At 43.9% G+C, this 26515-nt stretch overlaps 1 protein-coding gene across 1 annotated transcript in view; it reads left to right on the top strand.

The window, feature by feature from the left end:
- Nucleotides 1-4435: 4435 nt before the first annotated feature.
- The window catches only part of LOC117351846 (cadherin-related tumor suppressor-like), a 117330-nt gene continuing 95250 nt past the window's right edge, over nucleotides 4436-26515 (top strand). Inside the window, exon 1 of the mRNA XM_033927695.1 lies at nucleotides 4436-6923. Within this exon, the coding sequence (XP_033783586.1) occupies nucleotides 4436-6923 (2488 nt within the window). The remainder of the gene's footprint in view (nucleotides 6924-26515) is intronic.

Genomic DNA, 26515 nt, shown 5'->3' on the forward strand with positions numbered 1-26515 from the left:
AAACTTGCCCAGTATTGATGACAGGGGAGTCTTTTGTGTTTTGTTCTATTTTGAAAGTATTGTCCCCTCAAGTGGACTGTAATATAAAATCCCTGGTCTGTTTGGAACAAACCTACATCCATGTTTGGCATTAACTCTTAACATTCAACATTCTTCCATTTTTTTGCTTTCTTCTCAAAATCTATCTACTTTTCCATGTTTTCCCTTCCCATCTATCCATCTGTACCATCTCCACCCTCTTTCTTCTCCCGTATTCCCATCTATCCATAAGAAGCATTTCTTCTATATTCCCCTCCCTCTCCCCCTCCCATGGTCTGACATCTGAGTATTCCTCCTCCCCCCTCATTTGGTCTGGCATCGTTCTCCTTCCTACAGTCTGGCATCTTTCTTCTGTGATCTGGTATCTCTCTCCTTCCCACAGTCTGACATCTCTCCTCCTTCCCTTCCCTCTTCTTCCCTACCGTGGTCTGGCATCTCTCTGTCTTCCCCCCACCCTCCCTCCACCAGTCTGGAATCTCTCTATTCTCCTTCCATCTCTCTCCTTCCTTCCCTCCCCCCAGTGGTCTGGTATCTCGTTTCTTTCCTTCCCAAATTCTGGCATCTCTCTCCTCCCATGGTATGACATTTTTCTCTCCTTCCTTCCTCCTTCCTCTTCCCATGGTCCAACATCATTCATTCCCCTCTTCTCATGAACTGGTATCTCTCTCCTCTCCTTTCCACAGTGTCATCTCTCTCCCCTCCTTCCCTTCCTTCTTTCTCCTGTCCTTCTCCCCTCCCCCAATCTGGAATCTCTCTCTCCTTCCCTAGTTTTACATCTCTCCTTCCCTGATTTCACATCAGTCTCCTCCTTCCTTCCCTTTCTCTCCCCCCCTCCTCATGGTCCATTATTTATGCCAGAATTTCTTCTGCTGATCTTCTGTGACTTCAAACATTACAAAATACTGCCATAATGTTATTAGGACATAAAAGCAAGTATGATTATGTAACACCACTTTTATAAAATTATCATTGGTTACTGGTTTTGTATTGTACCGTATTCAATTTAAAATTTTGATATTAACTCACAAAGCATTTCATATGTTTGAACCTAGTTACTTGAATTCATTAACCATTCCTTATGATCTGTCATGAGTGCTTAGGTCCTTCCAAGACAACAGATTGGTTTTACCATCACTTAGTAGGACAATTTGGGAATCTACCAGACATAAAGCCTTTAAAAAAAAAAAAAAATCTAGCACCAAGCTCCTGGAATAAACTTCTTAAAAACATTCATCTTTAATTGAATTTTAAAGCTTTCAAGACTCTTCCGAAGTATTTTTTTCTTCCAGTTAGCTTTTGGGTCAGATATCTCTGAAAATGATCATATCTATTAATAAGATACTTTTAGGCATTTTATTTTAGAAGGCATATAGGCATATTGGCATATAATGGTTTTAGAAGGCATATAAGCACATTTTTTTCCTCTTTGTATAATTGGGTCTTTCCTATATATTATGGAGTTATTTTCTTTTTCTTTTATTGCATATGTATTTTTTAATGTTAGCCACTGAGAACTGTTGTAAGCTTCAGCAGGATATCAAATTTTAATAAACAAAACACCTCTCTCCTTCCCTTCTCCCCTTCCCGTGGTCTGGTATCTCTCTCCTCTCTTTCCTGCAGTTTGGCATATCTCTCTTCTCTCCTTCCATTCCCTGGTCTGACATCTCTCTCCTTCCTTCTCCCTTCCCCTTCCAGTGGTCTGACATTTCACTCTCCCTCCTTCCATCACCCTACTCTAGAATCTGACATCTCTCCTTTCCTTGAGTTATCTCTCCTCCCACCAATGTAATATTTCTCCCTCCCTCCTTTCTGCCCCCTGCAATCCAACTTCTCCCCTTCTTCCTTTGTGGCCCCCCTCCCAGTCCAACATTTCTCCCTCCTTTTCATCAGTCCACCATTTCTTTCTCTCTGCCTCCTGAATGCTTCCTCTCTTCTGGTACTCATTCCTTCCCTCAACCAACATCATTCCCTCTCCCTCCATGAGTCCAACATTTCACTCTCTGCCCTCTCCCCTGCCCCTGAGTGTGACATTTCTTCTTCCCTCCTTTCTGCTCTCCCCATCCAACATCTCTCCCTCTCTCTCCATGAGTTCAACACTTTCTGCCTTCTGCACACATTCTCTCTCTCCTCGCCCCTTCCCTCAATTGTGACATTTCTCACTCCTTCCCCCCCTCCATCTCTCCCTCTCTGTCTCCTTGTGCATTCTCTCTGCCCTGGATCTTCTCTACTCTGCCCCACGTTCTACCTTAATTTGGGGCCCAAAGGACACCACCAGCGGACGCCAATCACATATGCTACCATACCACTGATGTCTCTTCTCTACTGTGAGCCTGCCTCTGATGAAATGGAAGTTACATCAGAGAGGGTGGGCCATAGTAATGAGAAGATGCTGGTGCCAGTAGAAGGGCAGCATATGTAATTGGCTGCTGCCAGCAATGTCTTTTTAGTTGCAAATGAAGGTAGGACTGCCCCTGCTCTGGATGATGATCCCACAAATTTTTTTTTTTGGGGGGGGACCATTGCCCCTGTGGCCCCTCCCGTTCTGACACCTTTGTTGCAAACTAATATAAAAATTTAAAAAAATATTCCTTCTGTGTGGCCTGGTTTGGCACAGCCCATGGCCTGGTACCGGTCCATAGCCTGGTGGTTGGGGACCCCTGCTCGACACCTTTACTCAGAGCCTGCTGGAAAATGGACCAAGGAGACTCCAAGGACACTTCTGGCATACAGGGCACTTTGCCTACATCCAAAACCTCAAATTGTTTGTCTTTAGACTACACTGTGTTTGTCTGAGCCACTGATACCAAAATTGCACCTCACATACAACTCTTCCACACCTGCGCTGCTCGAAGAGAATATGGACTCTGTTAGTGAGGCGCTGATTAGGGCATTAGTAAATCATGCAGGGGAAACACTTGCATTGCCACAGGCACTGAGCAGCACATCACTAACAAATACACAGCACTACTGCAGACACGTCCCATCATGCACTGTTTGGCCCTTAGTGCACAGCTATTCCTGGCTACACGTGTCCCTGTGCTAATTTTCAGCACAGCATAGAAAAAGGAAGGGCTCCTTTTACTAAGGTGCCCTACATGTTTTAGCATGTGCTAAATATACGCGTCCGCTAAGCACGCGCACCCATTACGTCTATGGATGCATTAGCACGTACAGTGGTGCCTCGCATAAAGAACGCCTCGCACAGCGAACGCTGCACACAACGAACTTCATGTCATGATTCATACAACGAACTTCGTTTCACACAACGAAGTCGCCCGAGCTTCCACGATCGCTGCCGATGTATTGCATCCTTCCGCGCAGGCACTGCAGGCAGTCGTTAGTCACTGCGCTTAACGCGTTTCACATAACAAACTTTTCGCATAACAAACTTGCTCCTGGAACGAATTAAGTTCGTTGTGTGAGGCACCACTGGACTAATATTTAGTGCACGCTAAAACGGTCAACGTGCCTTTGCAAACGAGGGGGTAAGTGTCTTCCGTTAGAAACATTTTGAAATAAAAAAAAAAAACAGAGATGATTCCAGCTCAACATTTTAAATAGAGATCTCTATTTCTCTGTACTGATATGGAATTAAGGTTTATCTGGCCGCCTGGCACGTAATCCCTTTCTATTGTAATTAAACAAACAAACAAAAAAATCTGTATTACAACGAAAACTGTGCAGCAGAATGTAAATGTCAGAGAAGCTTAAATATCTGTTAAAGGTTAAAGTCTAGGAATGATTTCTGATGCATGTATATGGATTGGGAAGATTTGGCTGAAGCTATATTTTGGACCTTTTAATCTAACTGTGATAGTGCAGCAAAACCTCTGTGGAAAAATGATAGAGCCACCAACTCTTCCCAGACCTTAGCTACATAAACTTGGTAAACATCAGAAGTGAACGAATGTTAAGAGACAAAAAATGAATCTCAACTAATTTTACCTTGAAATACACCAAACGCTTCACTACAAGTATTTACCCTTCCTTTTTATCTCATGAATTGCTCTTATAGATACATTTAGACTTTCTTCACCTTCCTTTGGACTGTGGTCTTGTACATTTCCTCTCTCGTCTGCCACAAAGAGTTAACTATTCGCAGCCAGCAACCGATTCTCCATGTCTCTGTCCACCAATGCGGTGCTGAAATGTGAATTCAGGTCCTCCCACGTCAACCCTTCTAAACTGTCTAAAATAATGAGAAATAAAAGGCATCAAAGAAGTGGCTTGACGTGATCTTCCAGCTCCATTTACAGAGAGCTTTGTTTTCTCTGCGATCCAGAGCCCCCCCCCCCCCGGGAAAAGCAGAGACTGTTCGTTCCTTTGGGAAAAGGACGGGTTGAGCGGGTCGGCTCCCTTCTGTTGGGCTGGACCCGAGGTTTTCGCTCTCAGCATCATGATTGCAAGCGTCCAAGACCGAACACTGATTTGGACTGGCCAGCTCCTCCTGGCAGTGGTGACTTCTTTGACGGATCCGGTGTCCAGTCAGATCCGCTACTCGCTTCTGGAAGAACTGGATCACGGAGCTTTTGTTGGAAATATTGCGGAGGATTTGGGCTTAGACGTGTCCGGGCTTTCCGCCCGCCGGTTCCGGATTGTCTGCGGAACCCAAAAGCAATACCTGGAGGTGAATTTGGAGAACGGCGTTCTGTTCGTGAACGAGCGACTTGACCGGGAGGAAGTTTGCGAGTTTAGTCCGGTCTGCTCGCTGTACTTGCAGGTGGTGATGGAGAATCCCTTGGAGTTGTACCGGGTGGAAGTCGAGATTTTGGATATTAACGACAACCACCCCAGCTTCCCCTGGCAGGAGTACGTGCTGGAAGTCACCGAGTCGGCAGCCCTGGGGGTTCGTCTCCCTTTGGAGGGTGCTCAGGACCCCGATGTGGGCAGCAACTCTCTGGGCACTTACAAGCTCAGCCCCAACGCTTATTTCTCTCTGGAGGTGCAAATCCGTAGCGACGGCAGCAAATTCGCCGAGCTGGTCCTGGAGAGGTCCCTGGACCGGGAACAACAGACGTCCCACCGGCTGCTTCTTACTGCCGTAGATGGGGGTTTGCCTGAACGATCTGGCACTGCTGTGGTGGTTGTCGTTGTCTTGGATGCCAACGACAATGTGCCCACGTTTGACCAACCTTCCTACAGGGTTAGTCTGCCCGAAAATGCTCCCCAAGGCACCCTGGTGATAAAGCTCAATGCCACCGACTTAGATGAGGGCATCAATGGGGAGATCGAGTATTCCTTCGGCGGTCACGTCTCGGGAAAGGTGCGGGAGTTGTTTAGCGTGGAGCCCCGCAGCGGTCAGGTACGGGTGAAGGGGGTGCTGGACTACGAGAGAGCCGTTCTCCACGAGTTGTACGTGCAGGCGAAGGACCGGGGCCCTTCGGCGGTTGGCGTGCATTGCCGGGTGCTGGTGGATCTCTTGGACGTGAACGATAACTCTCCGGAGGTGGTGTTGACCTCGGTCTCTACTCCGGTCCAGGAGGATGCCCCCCCTGGCACGGTCATCGCTGTGATCAGCGTGGTGGATCGGGACTCGGGGGTCAACAGCCAGGTGAACTGTGAGATCCCCCAAACGGTCCCCTTCCAGCTTCATCCGTCCTTTAAGGACTACTATACTTTGGTGACCACAGACTACCTGGATAGGGAATCGGTGCCCGAATACAACATCACCATCCACGCCCGAGATTTTGGCGTGCCATCCCTGATGACCAAAAAGGTTATCTCCGTGCAAGTTTCAGATGTCAACGACAGCCCTCCCGTCTTCCATCTTCCGTCTTACTCGGTGTCCGTGTTGGAAAACAACCCTCCCGGGGCATCTATTTGCTCGGTGGTAGCCCAAGATGCGGACTGCCACCACAACGCTTACCTGTCTTACTCTCTCTTGGAGGAGCAGATTCAGGGAATGCCGGTGTCCACCTACGTGTCCATCAACTCGGACAGCGGCAGCATCTATGCCCTGCGCTCCTTCGACTACGAGCAAATCCGAAACTTTGCTATCCGGGTTCAAGCCCAGGACGCGGGCTTCCCATCGCTCAGCAGCCACGTCACCGTGCAGGTCTTCATCCTGGACCAGAACGACAACGCCCCGGTCATCGTCTCCCCTCGGCCTAAGAACGGCTCCGTTGTCACCGAGATGATCCCCTGGTCGGTGGACCCGGGCTACTTGGTTGGCAAAATCTCGGCTCTGGATGCGGACACCGGGCAGAACTCTCGCCTCTGCTATCAGGTCCTGCAAGCCACAGACCCCACCTTGTTCAGCGTCGCCCTCTATACGGGGGAGCTAAGGACCATCCGCTCCTTTACGGACAAGGACGCCACCAAGCAAAGGCTGCTCATTCAAGTTAGGGACAATGGCCAACCTCCCCTGTCCTCTTCTGTATCCATTCTCTTATCTGTGGTGGACAGCGTCCCCGAGATCCACCCCGACTTCAGTGATCTCAGCTTGAGTACGGAGTCTTCTTCGACTTTAACTCTTTACTTAATCGTATCCCTTGGATCGGTGTCCTTCAGTTTCTTGGTGGCCATCATTGTCCTCACCGCGATAAAATGCCAGAAGGATCAACACTCCCCGCAAAGCTACCGCTGTTCCCGCCCAGCCTGTTGCTTTGCCCAACCCGAGACTTCAGGTTCTGCATTGAAAACTTCCAATATTATTCAACAAATATCTTCAGGGACCAAAGTGCCTACCAACTGTGTGGACGTGGGAGGAAGTGGCCCACAGGCCTATTGCTATAAGGTGTGCCTGATGCCTGAATCTGCCACCAGTGACTTCATGTTTCTGAAACCTTGTCTCCCAGCCACCACGCCGAATAATGAGAAGATTCCCAAGAAGGTACAGATGTCTGGAAAGAATGGAAAAGCTTCCCTAGCTATAAACACTACCCGTAATCAGGTAAATGATGGGGGGATTTCAGCAACTGGACTCCTCCATTTGCCCATTACTGAAAAGTTAATGTAACCTTTCTCTTTCCATGTTTCTGCAATATTTCTGAGTTACACTCAGTTACTCAATCAGGAGTTCTTCATACTGAAGTGTGGGGGTTAGCGAACACAAAAGATGGGGCTTTTCTGAGGGGATATTTAAAAATACTAATATGCACTGTGATGTGGGAGTGTATGTATGAGGGGTTGGGTTTTTATCTACAGGATCTAGGTTAAGTGCCAATAAAGATGAAAGGCAAAGTTAGGCAGTGTTTCCTGAAAGCCATACTACTTCTCGCTAACCAGGTCACTTCAAGTCACTCCAATTGGCAATGAATAGTTTAGGTCTATCAGCTTAAAACATGAATTGACTGGCACAGTGGCGTACCAAGGGAGGGGCGGGGGGGGACGGTGCGCCCCGGGTGCCAGCCCTAAGGGGGTGCTCCCGGCCTTGCCGTTCAGTCCCCCCCCACCACCCCCGAAGGGCCGCTCGCCCCACTGACCTTCCTGCACCACCTGTGAAGCAGCCCGCAGCAGGATCGCGAAGTCAGTGTCAGCGATCCCTGCGCTGCGATCCCGCCCCTCCTCTGACGTCAGAGGAGGGGCGGGACCATGGCGCAGGAAGCAGCGCAGGGATCGCTGACGCTGCTTCGCGATCCTGCTGCGGCTGCTTCATAGGTGGTGCGGGGAGGCCAGGGGGGCGAGCGGTCCTTCGGGGTGGGTCGGGGCATCAGGCCTTCAGGGTGGGGCGGGCAGGCAGGCAGGCAGGCTTTCAAGGGGGAGGGGGTGACAGGCAGGCAGGCAGGCCTTCAAGGGGGGACAGGCCTTCGGGGGGGGGGGTGCAGACCTTCAAGGGGTGCAGGCAGGCCTTCAGGGGGGGTGCAGGTCTTCGGGGGGGGGTGTAGGCCTTTGGGGGGTGCAGATCTTCAAGGGGGTGCCGGCCTTCAAGGGGGAGGGAACAGGCCTTCAAGGGGGGAAAGGCAGGCAGGCCTTCAAGGGGGGGGACAGGCCTACAAGGGGGGGGACAGGCCTACAAGGGAGTGAGACAGGCCTTCAAGGGGGGGACAGGCCTTCGGGGGGGGGGGGTGCAGGCCTTCAAGGGGGTGCAGGCCTTCAAGGGGGTGCAGGCCTTCAAGGGGGGACAGGCCTTCAAGGGGGGGAAAGGCAGGCAGGCAGGCCTTCAAGGGGGGACAGGCCTACAAGGGGGGGAGAAGCTACAAGGGGGTGGGACAGGCCTTCAAGTGGGGGACAGGCCTTCGGGGGGGTGCAGGCCTTCGGGGGTGCAGGCCTTCAAGGGGGGGACAGGCCTTCGGGGGGGTGCAGGCCTTCAAGAGGGGACAGGCCTTCGGGGGGGGGTGCAGACCTTCAAGGGGTGCAGGCCTTCAAGAGGGGGCAGGCAGGCCTTCGGGGGGTGCAGGCCTTCAAGAGGGGACAGGCCTTCGGGGGGGGTGCAGACCTTCAAGGGGGTGCAGGCCTTCAAGGGGGGGACAGGCCTTCAAGGGGGGGAAAGGCAGGCAGGCCTTCAAGGGGGGGACAGGCCTACAAGGGGGGGGACAGGCCTACAAGGGGGTGGGACAGGCCTTCAAGGGGGGGACAGGCCTTCGGGGGGGTGCAGACCTTCAAGGGAGTGCAGGCCTTCAAGGGGGGGTGCAGGCCTTCAAGGGGGAGACAGGCCTTCAAGGGGGGGAAAGGCAGGCAGGCAGGCCTTCAAGGGGGGACAGGCCTACAAGGGGGGGACAGGCCTACAAGGAGGGGACAGGCCTTCGGGGGGGGTGCAGACCTTCAAGGGAGTGCAGGCCTTTGGGGGGGGTGCAGGCCTTCATGGGGGTGCAGGCCTTCAAGGGGGGGAAAGGCAGGCAGGCCTTCAAGGGGGGACAGGCCTACAAGGGGGGGAGAAGCTACAAGGGGGTGGGACAGGCCTTCAAGTGGGGGACAGGCCTTCGGGGGGGTGCAGGCCTTCGGGGGGGTGCAGGCCTTCAAGGGGGGACAGGCAGACCTTTAAGGGGGGACAGGCCTTTGGGGGGGACCATGATTTAGAAGTACACGGAGGGAAGGGGTTGTTCAAAGAGAGGTGCATATGCCAAACTTTGGGGGGGGGGGAAAGAAATAATGGGTCTGAAAATAGAGGAGAGGGAGAGAGATGATGGACCATGGGATTTAGGGAGGGAAGGAACAGAAAGGGAGAGAAATTGGACACAAGGGATGGTGTGGAGAGGGATAGAGATACTGGATAGGAGGGTAATTAGGAAAAGAAAGGGAGAGATGGTGGACTCTGGGGTGGTGGGGAAGGAGGGAGAGATGCCAGATGAAAGGGTATTTAAGAAAAGGTGGATCTGTGGAAGGAGATGAAAAAAAGGAAAGATACCAGACTTCCTGGGAAGGGAAGGGAAATGGAAAGGGAGGACAGAGTTGGCAGATGGATGGTTAGCATGCAGAAAGAAGGAGACCCTGGCAAGCAAGTTATCAGAAGAAAACCAGAGCCTTGGACCAACAAGATTTTAAATATAACCAGACAACAAAAGGTAGAAAAATTAATTTTATTTTCTGTTTTGTGATTATAATATGTCAGATTTGAAATGTGTATCCTGCCAGAGCTCGTGATGGACTGCAAACGTGAGCTAGGATTTAACAGAGAGAGGAAAAGTCCTTTTTGTTTCTTTATTTTATTTACACCACAGCGCCAGTGTGGTTAGGAGAAGCCAAAGGGGGTGAAAAAGCTATAAAACCCACCAGGAGTTTTGAAAAAAATCACCCAACTGGGCAGGAAAATCGAATTGAAAAACCAATTCAATAGGGCTGAATCGAATCAAAAATTTTTTTCCTGTATCTGGCAGCATTAGTTTGCGCTACTGTCTTAGACTTTAGGACCTGGGATTGGGGAGAGATGGCATCCTCGGTACTTTATAATGCAAGTGAAACGAGGATTTGGTCAGACTTTTGAAGGGTCTGCAGAAAAAAATATTGTATAGGCCGGGGACATGAGACAGCAGGAAATGGGAACTATTCTTCCTTCTATTTTTGTGAATGGAAAGGCTGAGGATGTCAGAGAGTTCAGTTAAAATATGTGCTTTATAAGAAAATATAATAATGTGTTTTATAAAGTTTATAGCATAGCTGGCCTACCCAGTGAGGTGTTCCTAGTGGTGATGGTGGCAGCGTGTCAATGTGTTGAGAGGAAGAGGTGGTCTGGGAAATTCTGCTGAGCAAACTCCGGGCCCATTTCCACCCCCCAGTTAGTCCACTCCACTCAACTGGTTCACACACTGAGTGGGTCTTTGGGTGTTGTTTTGGGATCTCTTCCAGTGGTTTATCTCCTTCTGGTCCAAGGAAGGAAACTTTGTTATCCTTAGCATTGACCTACAGAATATGTTTGTAAAAGCGCTGCTTGTGTGGCATTAGGCTATGTAGTGATCGAAAGAAAAAAACAGACCTTTGCACATTTTTGCACTATATGGTGGGTGTATGAGGAGATTCACATTTCCTGCACAGCTAAGTCCATGTGAAGTTACCTTGTGCTGTATTTGACATCTAGCAAGGTCTCTGTTTGAAAGGAAAGATCTAAACTTAAAAATGAAGTGGCCAAAAGTTATGGTAAAAGCAGATAGTGTAGCTGGTTTTAAGAAAGATTTGGACAAATTCCTGGAGGAAAAGTCCATAATCTGTTATTAAGACATGGGGGAAGTGTCTGCTTGCCCTGGATTGGTAGCATGGAATGTTGCTACTCTTTGGGTTTTGACCAGGTATTAGTGTCCTGGATTGGCTACCATGAGAATGGGCTACTGGGCATGATGGACCATTGGTCTGACCCAGTTAGGCTATTCTTATGTTATGTTCTCATCTGTAGGGGCCTTTGTTTTCACTTCTTATTTTAATGTATTTTTTTTCTGGGAACTTATCAGTGTTTTTTATAATGGGAACAAAAATGGAAGAGAATTAATGTGTGTGGGATGAGGGGATAACTAATTTCTTCAGCTAAATAATTCAATCCACTTCAAACAGACATAGGAGAACTCACGCACCATTCACACACCCTCCAACCAAAAACGTCAAAAGAAAAAAACTGTTCGACAACCTCCTAGCCATTCGAGCTGCAACACTCGACCCCCAACCCTAAAACCAATTGACATCGACCACATACTGCAAAACCTTCAAAAAGAAATAAAAACCCTTCTATTCAAAAAACACATAAAACCGAACTAACACAATCAGAACTGTCCCAAGCATCACCTGCAACTACTCCATATGTACTTCTGATGTCATGACAATTCAGACATAATTTATGTTATGTTATGTTTGGAATATAAGAAAATTTTCACTGCCTGTTTCTATTCTGACCATTTATTCTGTTTCATGGTCATTACAAAAAATATTTTTTTACATGGGGGGGGTGTCAAAAAATGATGGTCCCGGGTGCCACATACCCTAGGTACGCCACTGGACTGGCATAGTAGAGATGTCTTATGTTTTACAATTCCACATTATTTATTTTTATTTAAAACACCTATATCATGCACATCCCTAAATCTGAGCAGGTTGCACCAAAATGTTCACAATCTATGTAAAACACAAATAAACATATAAAACATGTTCTTCATTCACCTATTCCCAAAATTCACTTAAAACAATATACTGTAATTACATCACATATTTGAAAAGGCTTAAAAAATGTGCCTTCAATAATTTATGAAAAGATTAAAAAAGAGATTATAACGCGAACTGAATCTGGAAGAGTATTCCAGATTTCCGAACCTGCCGCACAAAATACATGAGGACGAACTGTTTGCTTATATATTTACTGTATCAAGGAATTTCCAGCAACTGCTTACCCTGTGACCATAGTGAGTGAACTGGTATGTATGATATAATTTCCTTAGCTACTTCCAGGGGCAGATCTCGATAGAAAGCCTTATAAACTAATGGCAGCATTTTAGACCTGATCCTCCATGCTACTGGGAGCCAGCAATGAGGTCATATATTCCCCACGTGATAAACCCCCAGTCACATGTGCTGCCACATTTTGTGCCATTTGCAGGGCCCTTAAGTTCTTCTGGAGCAACATTGCAGTAATCTTAAGGGCCCTTAAGTTCTTCTGGAGAGCATTGCAGTAATCCAAATGCGGCAATACAAAACATTACATAACATGATGGAAAATATCCAAATTCAGCAAATCACAGTCTCAGCACTAACTGTATTAAAAAACAAACAAACCCAACAACAAAACCCACACAGTTCTTACCACCGCTGCTATGTAGTTTCTAAAAGATAGAGAGGAGTTTAACAGTAACCCCAAACACTTTATCACAGATTTTATAGAAATCTTACTTGAAAACCAAAGGAGCTCTTGAGAATCCAAATCCAGACAGCCACAGAATTAACATTTTTGACACATTCAAACTTAATTAGATTTCATCCAATCTCTAATAACAGTCAAATAAGATAAAAACAAATGAAATCCCTGATAGCAATCCACATGCTTTAAACCTTTGGAGATCTTATTTTTTCATCAAGGCTACCTTTATTATAATTTATTTCCAGAGCACCATCTAGTCAAAGTAGATTGTAACAGAAATATTAAGATAAAGAACTGTGCCAACCTAAATGTTCTGTTTCACATGACACACATTGCATCTGGTATTTGGTGGAGGGCTTGGGGGGAGGGGAAGGGAAGAGGGGGCTTTGTTTTGGGCAGGAGGGGGAACTGGAGTGCTTTATTAGGCAAAAAAGCTATGCCTGTCCTGGCTGAATATTGGCTGGGACTCCCATAAGCATCAGGGCCTGGCACTGAATACCTCGGGGTAATTTAGCCGGTGAAATCAGCGTTAAAGTAATGGCTAAACATTGGGCAGATGGTGTGCATGTAGCTTAATCCAAAATGCATGTCATGGGCATTCTTCCTAGTAGCAAGAGTTTCATGTGCTGCAAGGTACACACAAATGTTGGAACTTATGCCCGTCATTGACATGGTGTAAGCAGTTGCACCAAGGCCACTTTGCGCTAGTAAAGGGGCATAGTAAAGGGGGCGTCATATTGGTGGGGGCACTGGCACTCCTCCTCTCTGCCTCTTCCCATTCTTCTTCTCCATGTGCGCACCCACCCTTTCTTTCCCCCATGACTCTAGCTGAAGTTGTTTGTGGCGGTCAACAATGTGCTCTTTGCGACCCTGTTGGCTTTCCTCGCTGATGTCACTTCTGGGTGCTGTGCATAGGGGTCACAAGGAGCACATTGTTGACCGCTGCGAGCAACAACTTCAACTAGAGGTATAGAGGAAGGGAAGGGGGGGGGCGGGGGGGGCAGGCAGGATTGGGGAAGGAGGGGGGTGGAGAAGAAGGCGGGGGAGAAGTGCCACCACCCTGGGTGCCTTTCACTCTTGCTATGCCACTGGGTTAGGCATGCCCTAACACCACTGTAGAATTGGCTCTATTGCACCCCTTTGTAGCACCTATGTTTTGGTGCAACTTTATAGACTTACCATCTAAATGTGTTAATAGGTGTGCTCTGTTACCACACAAGTGCAGTAAATGCGATGGCATGACTGCTTACTAATTTGTGTATTTGTGTGTTAACTCCATGCAATTTAGGGGGTAGGAACTTATGGGCAGTTAATGTATGGTACTTCGAGCTCTCACGTCTGAGAGGTAGTTATCTCCAAGATTGTATAAATGGCACCCAAATTTGGGTGCCCCAAATGGTGCATAATCCTGAGATCTATGCGCAAATAACTTAGTGAGCTATTAAGAATCAATAATTGACTGTTCATTAATTATTGACGTTAATTGGCTCTAATTTGGATTTGGGTGCGGATCTGGCTGCACACGATTTCAATAAAGATTCATGCCCATATCCTCTTGTGCATAACCCAAAGGGGTGTGTGCTAGTGGAGAGGTACAAAGACAAGTTAGGGGTATTCTAAGGACACAGAACATTATAAACTTTGGGGGCTGCAGTTGGTGTAAATCCTTCTTCCCAAAGTTGGGTGCTGGAAGATGTGCTAAGTGCTAACCTATAAGAGTGCTCACTTTGACGTGTCCTTCATAGAATAGTCCTGAGCGTAAATTTTGTCTGGTGCCTACTTTCGGAGCCATTTACTTTTGATCCCTGAGTGCATCTGAACTAATTGTAAACAGTTATAGCATATGGTAAAGAACATTTTCAAAGTGGTAACTGCATGGGACACATTAGGCATGCAAGGGACATAGAAACATAGAAACATAGAAAGATGACGGCAGATAAGGGCTACAGCCCATCAAGTCTGCCCATACCATTGACCCCCTTTTAAGTCTACTGGACCCTTTAACTCTACTGACCCGCTCTATTAAGTCTATACCCTAGTGACCCTATTCATTGGTATGACCCTCTCAGGGATCCCACATAGGTATCCCATTTATTCTTGAAGTCTGGGATGCTGCGGGCCTCAATCACCTGTACTGGAAGCTTGTTCCAATGCTCTATCACTCGTTCCGTGAAGAAGTACTTTCTGACGTCTCCACGAAACTTGTAAGTAATATCGCTGAAGGGCTGTTTGTAAGATTGCCTCTTTGCAGATGATATAAAAATCTGTAATAGAGTAGACACTCCTGATGGTATGGATAACATGAGGAAGGACCTAGTGAAGCTTGAGGAATGATCCAAAATTTGGGAGCTAAGATTTAATATTAAGAAATTCAAGATCATGCATTTGGGCGGCAATTACTGAAAGGAATGGTACAGTTTAGGTGGTGAAGAACTTTTGTGCACAAAAGAGGAGTGGGACTTGGGTATGACAGAATGTGATGATCTTAAGGTGACCAAACAGGTGGAAAAGTCAACGGCGAAAGCTAGAAGGATGCTTGGGTGCATAGGTAGAGGAATGGTCAGTAGGAAAAAGGAGATAATGACACCTTTGTATAAGACTCTGGTGAGACCTTATTTAAAATATTGTGTACATTTCTGGAGACCACACCTTCAAAAAGGTATAAACAGGATGGAATTGGTCCAGAGGAAGGCTACTAAAATGGCTGGTGGTCTTCATCATAAGGCGTATGGGGACAGACTTAAAGATTTCAATAGGTATACTTTGGAGGAAAGGTAGGAGAAGGGAGATATAAGAACATAACATAAGAACATAAGAAGCGCCATCTCCGGATCAGACCTTCGGTCCATCTAGTCCGGCGATACGCACACGCGGAGGCCCTACCAGGTGTACACCTGGCATAGTTTTTTAGTCACCTATATCCTTCTATGCCTCATAAGAACATAACCTTACTGAATAAATACTGGATTCTTTTAGTATCACTATACAGTTTTTAGATATCACTATATAGTTTTTATACAGACGCCTCAGCCCCACCTCTCCACCACTGTAGTAATTTTATACTGTGGGAAGTTCACTGTGGCTTTCCATCATTGGCTGTCTGTTAGATAGTTTTAGTATTCATTTTCTCTTTTTAATGTTATAGCTTATATGTTGTCCTCTTAAATAGATATAATTCTTTTGGATAATTTAAACATTTTTAGCTTTATATTATTGTTAAGTATACATCTGCTTAGCTGTTTTATACTTATCTCAGCTGAACCCGGGAGTCAGACCCGACATGTTTCGCACGAAGTGCTTTATCAAGGGTCTCCCTGTGTGAGAATAGAAAAAGATTATATGTAGAATGTGCTTACATTACAACCTGTTGGGTCTAATTAAACCTAAACTACCTATACTAGTTAGAAAAATTTTTTGTTACAAAACTTACCAAGGCTGCCGTTGTCATCCGACTCCAACCAAATTGCGAGCAAAGATGGCGGCGGCGACCTCGGACTCGAAATTTAAAGCTTACAGTCGTAATTATCATAAACCCGCCCCCTGCAGTCGATAGGTCCTACAGAATGTCTGTTATACTGTCCTTACATTACTGAACTCCACTCGATCTCATTATTTAACCCGTGTGGTGTAACGGTGTCTAACATAAATATATATCTTTGTTCCCTTTCATTCAATTTCCACGTGTCTTCTCCTCCTGTATCTAAACTTCTCACCTTATCAATAATTCGCCATTTCAAATCGCTGATAGTGTGTTTATATTTCATCCAGTGATCTGCCAACGGTGCTTGCAGTACCTCATTTAATATGCGCGATTTGTGTTCAGTCAGTCTCAATTTGATTTTTCTGCTTGTCCGTCCAATATATAGCAGATTACAGGGGCAGATTATTACGTACACTACCCCTTGGGTGTTACAGTCTGTTAGACATCTAGATCTCAAAGTCCAATTTCTACCCGGAACCTCCCAACTGTGTCCTACAATAGCAGAGGAGCACCATTGGCATTTCCCACATACCACATGGTGTCCCTCCTTCCTTTTTTCCTTGACCCCATGCTTTTGGAAAGTACAACGTTGAGCTATTGTAATCCCCCTTGAATATGCTATTAGGGGGAAATTTCTCAAGGATTCATGAACTTGCACAATGTGCCAATGTTCCCTAAGCATTTCTACCAAGTTTTTGACAGCATGGGAATAGGGTAAAATACAAGTAAGTTGATCATTTACAGCAGGGGGATCTATTCTTTCCTGTAATAGGAGATTTCTTTGGGCATATTTGGCCCTTATATAGGCTTGTCTAATAGACCTCACTGGGTAACCTCTATTCCGGAGTCTCTCCGTCAGTCTTCTAGCTTGAAGTTTATATTCTTCCATAGAAGAACATATCCTACGGACGCGCAGGAACTGCCCAATGGGAAGATTAAAACGTAGCCGAAAAGGGTGGAAACTGCTAAAATGAAGTGTGGTGTTACGAGTGACTGGCTTCATGAAAAAGGTGGTAGTTATCCTTCCTTCTTTCACCAACACGGTGATGTCTAAAAAATCAATTCGGGTTTGATGACAGATCATCGTAAATTTTATATTAGGGTCTACAGAATTCAAGTGACACAAAAATTGATCCAATTTTTCCCTAGTGTTGTTCCAAATCAAAAAAATATCATCTAGAAACCTACCCCAATATGAAATGTATGGGTCCCATGTAGAATTATATACCCATGTATCTTCAAACTTTGACATATAAAGGGAAGCAACAGAGGGGGCTAAAGTAGCACCCATCGCCACCCCTTGAATTTGTTGGAAAAATTGTTGGTGATATTCAAAATAATTCCTTTTGATAACCCAGGTGGCTAATTGCATGAGAAATTCTAAAGAAATACGATGTGGGTTCATGCTCTGTATCGTCTCTCTCACTATCTGAAGGGCTCCCTCCTGGGGGATCTTGGTGTACAAAGAGATGACATCCAAGGATACCATCCATTTATTAGCCATGTCTATTTGTAGGTCGGTCAGTGTTTTCAAAAAGTCAGAAGAATCCCTAATATAGGATTTAATTTTGGGGACTTCTGCCCTAAGGAAAAAGTCCACCACCTTCGATAAGGGTTCCAATATTGATCCACGGGTGTTTACGATAGGACGTCCCGGGGGATTCACCACAGTTTTATGGATCTTAGGTACAAAGGTGATCCTCGGGACCTTAGGATTTCTTTCAAACATATAGTTATATTCTTTTATTGTAATCATTTCATTCTCTCGGTGTAGATTTAAAAACGAGAGTATTTCTTCGCCTAAAGAAGTAGTGGGATCTCCTTCCAATAGAATGTATGAGTTCCTATCAGATAAATGGCGCTCAGCTTCGCGTTCATAGTCTATTCTGTTTAAGATAACTGTCCGGGTAGAAATTGGACTTTGAGATCTAGATGTCTAACAGACTGTAACACCCAAGGGGTAGTGTACGTAATAATCTGCCCCTGTAATCTGCTATATATTGGACGGACAAGCAGAAAAATCAAATTGAGACTGACTGAACACAAATCGCGCATATTAAATGAGGTACTGCAAGCACCGTTGGCAGATCACTGGATGAAATATAAACACACTATCAGCGATTTGAAATGGCGAATTATTGATAAGGTGAGAAGTTTAGATACAGGAGGAGAAGACACGTGGAAATTGAATGAAAGGGAACAAAGATATATATTTATGTTAGACACCGTTACACCACACGGGTTAAATAATGAGATCGAGTGGAGTTCAGTAATGTAAGGACAGTATAACAGACATTCTGTAGGACCTATCGACTGCAGGGGGCGGGTTTATGATAATTACGACTGTAAGCTTTAAATTTCGAGTCCGAGGTCGCCGCCGCCATCTTTGCTCGCAATTTGGTTGGAGTCGGATGACAACGGCAGCCTTGGTAAGTTTTGTAACAAAAAATTTTTCTAACTAGTATAGGTAGTTTAGGTTTAATTAGACCCAACAGGTTGTAATGTAAGCACATTCTACATATAATCTTTTTCTATTCTCACACAGGGAGACCCTTGATAAAGCACTTCGTGCGAAACATGTCGGGTCTGACTCCCGGGTTCAGCTGAGATAAGTATAAAACAGCTAAGCAGATGTATACTTAACAATAATATAAAGCTAAAAATGTTTAAATTATCCAAAAGAATTATATCTATTTAAGAGGACAACATATAAGCTATAACATTAAAAAGAGAAAATGAATACTAAAACTATCTAACAGACAGCCAATGATGGAAAGCCACAGTGAACTTCCCACAGTATAAAATTACTACAGTGGTGGAGAGGTGGGGCTGAGGCGTCTGTATAAAAACTATATAGTGATATCTAAAAACTGTATAGTGATACTAAAAGAATCCAGTATTTATTCAGTAAGTTTATATCTATTTCTGGATTTAAAGACTAGTGCCATTAATATTGAATCATAAGAACATAAGACATAAGAAGTTGCCTCCGCTAGATATTTAAATATCTACATGGCATAAATGCATATGAGGTGGGTCTCTTTCAATTGAAAGGAAACTCTGGAATGAGGAGGCATAGAATGAAGTGAAAGGGGATAGATTCAGAAATAACCTGGTGGTTGTGGTGGTGGTGGTGGTGGAAGTGAAAAGGCCCAGTTTCTGATTACTGTGTCAATATTGGCGGCCATCTAAAAAGTGACTGCCAACTGCATGCTAATCACGCCATAGTGATGTATACAGAATCAGGCCTCCGGAACAGACAGTCACTGGAAATTTAGGCCAGGGTTTTCTAGACCTACATTTCTGGCTCCTATCTATGTCATATGTTCAAACAATTTTTATTGATGACCATCAATAGGTACAAAAGAATAAACAACAGAACAGGACACAGAGCTACAGTTTCAACTCATTAAAAGTACCCACAATCCAAAAACCAGTGTCATCAAATACAGTTAAATAACACAAGAATACAACCCCCTCTCCTTAACCCCCACAAAAGGGTCCCCCCGTATCAGTACCAACCCCCCAGTACCCAACCCCACTCCCCAAAGAAACTGTCAACGGCTGAAGCCTTTAAAGACCATCAGTTCAGAGATGGCAGTGGAAGAGGATGAAGTGGGGAGATAGTACCCGCCGACCAAATACCCATCCACCATAAACATCCACCTCAGTACCAAGATGGCATTAGTGTGATTCCAGTGCCTTTTATTTAGGTGCCAGTAGGCGCTTTAACCTTGCTGTTTTTTGCTATTTCTAATGGTGTTTTTCAATTAACTTACGTGCCGATAGAATCTACCCCAAAGTATATCTGAACTCAAGAAAGCTTGGGACAAGTATGTTGGATCTGTAATGGAGAGGAAGGGGATAGTAAATGATTACATGGCATCATTAGGCAGACTTGATAGGCCATATGGTCTTCATCTACCTTCATTTTTCTGTGTGTTTTTCACTATGCATTTCTGTGTGTTAACTGCACACAGAAATGTATAGTGGGAGTGTGTAGCGCAGGGGTTAGAGCTACAGCCTCAGCACCCTGAGGCTGTGGGTTCAAATCTCTCACTGCTCTTTGTGACCTTGGGCAAGTCACTTAATCCCCTCATTGCCCCAGGTACATTAGATAGAGTTTGAGCCCACCAGGACAGATAGGGAAATATGATAAAGTACCTGAATGTAAACAAGTGGTATATAAATAATAAAATAAATAAATAAAAAAACTGCAAGGGACATATCGGGCACTACCACACACCTTATTAAAAAGGGATGGTTAACAAGACTAAGAATGTTATAATGCCCCTGTATCGCTCCATGGTACGACCTCACCTGGAGTATTGCGTTCAATTGGCTCGAGTTAGCAGCAAAATAGTCCCTCTTAACTTTGATACTCTCCCATTCCATTATTTTAAAGTAGAAATGTAATATCAACACATCAAATGTAATGCCTTAAATTTTGAGTAGGAAATATTTCTACATGTCTTTGAAGTAGCCAAAATATTATACCTTATACTCCTTTTTACTAAGCCATGCAGCCGAGTGCCGTGTGGCAAATGTTCTGATGCCCATTTGTTTTCCATGGGAATGGGAGCATTTACTGTGCCAGCCTGCTCTGTTGTACTTAAAAAAAAAGGGGAGTAAATCTTTAAAAATATATTTTTAAATTTTTTTTCTTGACTGGAAAGTTTTTTTAATCGATAATGTATTATAGGATATATTATTGTAATCTTATTTTTAACCTAGTTTTGTATAGTGCATTGAGATCAGAAAATGAACATTCATGCTCCATGCACGCACTACTATTATATTATTTCATAAAAGACTCTCTGAATACACAGCCTTTTATAAAATATATGTAGGGCTAGATTCTGTATATGGTGTTAAAAAATCAGCACCAAAACAAATTTAGTGCTAAGCACTATAGTATAAACGGTGCTCCGAGTTGTATGCATAGTGTCAGAATTCAGCATGAGGATTTAAACCAACTGAAACCTGGTAGGGAGGACACCTGGACTGCGCTTCCAGAGGGCGTGATAGGACAGAGTACAGTTTTGGGGTTCAAGAAGGATTGGATGATTTCCTGAAGGAAAAGGGGATAGAAGAGTATAGATAGAGGGTTACTATACAGGTCCTGGACCTGGTGGGCCCCCGCGTGAGCGGACTGCTGGGCGTGATGGACCCCTGGTCTGACCCAGCAGAGGCACTGCTTATGTTCTTATGTTAATTCTGGTCTCCTTATCTCAAGAAAGATATAGGGGCATAAGAATTGCCGCTGTTGGGTCAGACCAGTGGTCCATTGTGCCCAGCAGTCCGCTCACACGGCAGCCTTTGGTCAAAGACCAGCGCCCTAACTGAGACTAGCCCTACTTGCGTACGTTCTGATTCAGCAGGAACTTGTCTAACTTTGTCTTGAATCCCTGGAGGGTATTTTCCCCTATGACAGACTCCGGAAGAACGTTCCAGTTTTCTACCACTCTCTGAGTGAAGAAGAACTTTCTTACATATGTATGGAATCTATCCCCTAGAAAAGGTTCAAAGAAGAGCGACCAAGATGATAAAGGGGATGGAACTCCTCTCGTATGCAGAAAGACTAAAATGGTTAGGGCTCTTCAGCTTGGAAGAGAGACAGCTGAGGTGAGATATGATTGAAGTCTACAAAATCCTGAGTGGAGTAGAATGGGTACAAGTGGATTGATTTTTCACTCTGTCAAAAAATTACAAAGACTAGGGGCTGAAATTACAGGGAAATACTTTTAAAACCAATAGGATAAAATATTTTTTTCACTCAGAGAATAGTTAAGCTCTGGAGCACATTGCCAGAGGTTGTGTTAAGAGCAGATAGCATAGCTGGTTTTAAGAAGGGTTTGGACAATTTCCTGGAGGAAAAATCCATAGTCTGTTATTGAGAAAGACATGGGGGAAGCCACTGTTTGCCCTGGATCAGTAGCATGGAATGTTGCTACTCTTTAGGCTTGCTCTACAGTCTGTGATTTCCTTGAGCTGTTCCTAAGTTTCTTTCTTACCATTACTCTCATCGTTTCGTAGTTTCCTTTCTTGAAGTTCAAAGTTGTCGCTGTGATTCTCTTCCCCTTCAATATTCCTACTTCAGCCTTGAACTTGATCATATTGTGATCGCTGTTTCCCAACGGTCCCACTACTTCCACTTCCTTTGCAGGTCCTCTTAGCCCATTAAGGATTAGGTCCAGAGTGGCATTCCCCCTCGTTGGTTCTCTGACAAGCTGTTCCATGAAGCAGTCCTGTATAGCTTCCAGGAATCCGGTCTCCCTAGCACATTTTGAGTTTCCAAGACTCCAGTCTATCCTGGGATAGTTGAAGTCTCCCATAACAATCGTGTTACCGCTTTTGCATTCTCGCCTCATCTCGGCTTTCATATCTTCATCGTTTGCTTCAGATTGCCCAGGTGGACAATAGTACAGGCCCATCTTTATCTCAGGCCTATTTCTTCCCGGCATTTTAACCCATAGTGATTCCAATTTGTTGGTCGTCACCGCTGTGTCTACTCTGGTCGAGTGTATGTTATCCTTTATGTATAGGGCTATTCCTCCTCCTTTTTGACCTGACCTGTCTTCGCGATAGAGTTTGTACCCCAGCAGTACTATGTCCCATTTGTTTTCTTCATTCCACCATGTTTCAGAGACCCCAATGATGTCTAGGTTCTCTTTTTTGGCCATGACTTCTAATTCTCCCATTTTGTTCCTTAGGCTCCTTGCATTAGTATACATGCAGTTTAAGTGCTGGTTTTTGTCTTCATTTTCATTTCCTGCGCTACGTTCTTGTCATCCTCTTGATCTGTCAACTCTTGTTTTTTGCCCGTTGTGTCTTCCCAGTATTTTTCCCTCTCAGTATCTTCTCGGGATACCTTTTCCGAATCATCGACACTTGGTCGACTGTCAGCTTTCCCCTTCTTAGTTTATAGTCTGCTCTATTTCTCTCCTGATATTGTTTGCTATAAGTCTTATTCCCGCCGCACTCAGGTATAGTCCATCTCTCCTGAAAAGCTTGTTCTTGCCCCAAAACGTTGTCCAGTTCCTCACAAAGTGGAACCCCTCTTCCTCACACCATCTCCTCATCCATGCATTTATTGATTGCAGTTCCGTCTGCCTCTTCACATCTGCCCTCGGTATGCTGTGGCTTTCTTCAGGGTGTGCTGTGAGGTCTGAAGTTTGTCCTTATATATAGTGGGTCCTCAGACCTGATTGGCTGGGGCTTGAGGTGAGTGAGGCAGGAAAGTCCATTGGTCAGAAATTGTAATTTTGGCTGGAAAGTCTATTGGTCACAAATTGGAATTTTAAAGAAGATCTCCCATTAAAGTTAGGTTATATGTTCTCTTAAACTGAAACATCAAGAATTTAAACATTTGCATCATATCTACCCTTGTTTCCTCTAGAGCAGTGGTCTTCATTAATTTTTAAGCTGGGGCCACTTTGGATTCTAATGAGCTGAAGGAGAGCTGCTAAATATTTTTCCATGAGAGGGCCATCCCTACAGCCCACCTTCAGACTTCACTGGGGAGTGTTCTCAAGGTTTCCAAATGTGTTTTCTTGTCTATTGAGAAATGCCATGACTTTCAAGCCTGTACGCTTGCTCCTACCTACTTTTCCCTTTCTGTCCTGAGCCTGGGTATCAGACTTTATGACAGTTGCAGATATAACGGCCATTCCTCTTAGAGCAGCAAGCAAGTTCCTGGAGTTACCTTGTGGTCGGTGCAGTGGACTGTAGAGAAAGGGACCCAAACTCATATCCCACTCTAACTAGTACACTTATGGTGGAAGGCATGAGTGCCCCCCAAACCACAAAATACCTATTGAATCCACAAATAGGAAACACCTGCAGGCATAGGGGCTATTGTAGGGGTTTACAGTTGGGTACAGAACATTTTTTGCTATTCCTGAAGGGCTCACTATACAATATATGGGGGTTAAGATGCAACATGTACCTGGGACCTTTCATTTATAGTTCACTTCAGTGCCTCCTAGGTTGCCCACTGCTCTGCTAGGACATCTGTGTGACCAGTCTAGTAAGACTGCTGGCCCCCAGAGTTCCCAATGGCTTGTTTATGTGTATTTTCCCTTGTACAATATATTTTTTTAATAGTTGCCATTAAAAAAATGCACTGAGCACAAAAACATCTAAAATATGCAATTTTTTGTACAGAAAAGATAGATGTGTGGTTTAAAAATGCTCAACAACTATAACCCTAAAAAATAATCTGCACCTCAGCACTTTACAATTTTTGAGTCTTGGAAGATAGTTAAGGGCTAGTTTTTCTGGAAAAAATGTTTTATTGTAATTAATGTATAATTGGACAATGAGGCAGTCCTTATTTAGACTTATGGTCTAGTGCTAGTCACTAATGAGTTTCTGCCTGAGCCAATAAGTCTCTCGTGTGGTATCACCAAGGCTCATACTGATGTCCATTATTTAAAGTCAATTTTACTATTTCTTTATTATTTTTTTTAATACATTTGTCTAACATTTTTTCCACCAGAACCAGAGTTCTGTCCAGTTGATTCTTGGGAATTTGGTTTAAAAATGCCCATGTTCGACCCTGAATTTTTGGACATTTTTTCAAACTATCCAACATCTGATTTGATGTCATATGGAAAATGCCACTCATGATCTCCAAAACTGAACACAATACTCCCAAGTGGGGCCTCACCAATGACTTGTTCAGAGGCATTATCCCCTCCTTCCTTCTGCTGGTTATTTTATACACTTTCTGTATGATGGTTTTTTTTAAAGCATGGTGATAATAAGCAATCAAAACACAAAATATGCGTATCATTATGAAGGGCAAAAGGAATGATTATAACAAGAACGTGAGAGATCTTAAATGGTTAGACATAAACAGCTCTAGTAGTTTAATAATGCAGTTTTTATATCTGTTATATTAGGCCAAGTCTAACATAAGAATTATTCAAAGCTATTGCTGTGTAGAAGCTTTTTAGACCACAAGTTTTGTGTGAGGATCCCAGTGGTCTAGAATGTTTATGTACAAGAACCACTTTGGATAATTCTTACAGTCATGGAATAAAGATTTGAGGATTAAGAAATAATTTGATGAGTGCCTTCTCAAATGGAATAAAACCTTTATTCAGAACAATAATCATTTTTAAAATATAGAACCTTATCATATAAAAAGGTTTTACAGAAGGATAATATGTATGGCAGAGGGAATTAGAAGGGCTTGCTTGTTTTTTTTATTCAACAAGCATATGATTCTGTATTCCCTCCCTAAGGACAGGAATGGAATAACTCAAGGCAGATTACCGAGACCTGTCTTATTCACAGAAAGTCACTGAAGCGAGTTACTAGGGAGATGCTGTTTTCAGTGGGTTTTGTGTAAGCAAAGAATCTCCAGGTTCACTGGTGAAACATAAAAGGTAAAGCTGCTGTCTTTGGAAGCTGTGTAGAAATCTAACCAGCAATCATAAGCTTTGTTCCACTGTCTAGTAGGAACAATAATCAAATATTGTAATCTTCCCATGTTTCTATAGTAGAATATCAATTTCAGTTCCCAGGGAAAAAAAAAAATTGATCCTTGCCTTTTATCCAACAGTAGAATGAAAACATTAATGCAGAAGGTAGTATCATGGTGAATTGTACTCTGAAATACTTTATATTAACTTTTGCATTTTTCTGCTGTTTTGAACATAAATCCAACAAATAATTGGCCAACACTCTTTTTTAAAAATTTATTTATTTATTTATTATTTTCAACTTAAATTTCAAGTATTACACTTGTACAGAAAGTAAGAATAGGATAGATATCAAATACAAAGCAATATAAATCTTAAATTAAACAAATATACTATTTATGCTCAAGGCCACAATTAGGATCCAAGAATTATAGAAAATTGGCGAAATTATCTAAAAAGAAAATTATAAAAGAAACTGAGAACTATAGCACTGAGATAGGGTCACAATATCCTAAATATAGGGCTCAAAGATTGTTAACATTCAGGCGAGACATAGCCACGAAATTTGCCAATTGTGATGGTTCAAAAAACACATATTTAAGAGTACGGTGATATACAATACATTTACACGGATGTCTCAAATAAAAGGTTGCCCCCAAAGATAAAACCCCAGGTTTCAAAAGAAGAAATTCACGGCGGCGCCTTTGCGTCTCCCGTGCCAAATCCGGGAACATTTGTATTTTATAACCAAGAAAGCTTTTTTGTCTATTTTTAAAGAAAAGTTTTAACAACCATGTTTTATCAATTGGCAAAGCTAAAGTAATAATCATGGTGGCTGGTGATGCTAAATCCTTCTCAGATGTTTCTAAGATCTGTGATATATTTAGAAGTTCTTGATCTGAAGGTTTTTCTTTAGTTGTTGATTTTGTTCTTTATCAGGCAAATAATAAACCTGTGAAAATGGTGGTAATGAATCTTCGGGTATCTCTAAGTTCTCTACTAGATATCTCTTAAGCATATCTCTAGGTGTTACTAACTCAAGTCTTGGAAAGTTAATTAACCTTAAATTATTACTGCGTGAATTATTCTCAAGCATTTCAGTCTTCTTCCTTAGGCTAATATTGTCTTTAACTAAGGCCTCTTGAATTTGTTTCAATGATACAATTTCTTTTTCTATTTTTTGAACAGATGAGTTAGAAGTATTCGTTTCTTCTCTTAAATCCTCCAATTCCTTATCATGTTCCTTAATTTTCCCTTCAATTTGTTGAAGTGTAGGAGTAATATTTTTAACAAAACCAGCCATTAAGTCCCAGATAGAGTCTAAAGTCACTTCTGCAGGTTTAATCAATTCAG

This window comes from Geotrypetes seraphini, chromosome 18, assembly GCF_902459505.1.
Source record: "Geotrypetes seraphini chromosome 18, aGeoSer1.1, whole genome shotgun sequence".
NCBI classification, from domain to species: Eukaryota; Metazoa; Chordata; class Amphibia; order Gymnophiona; family Dermophiidae; genus Geotrypetes; species Geotrypetes seraphini.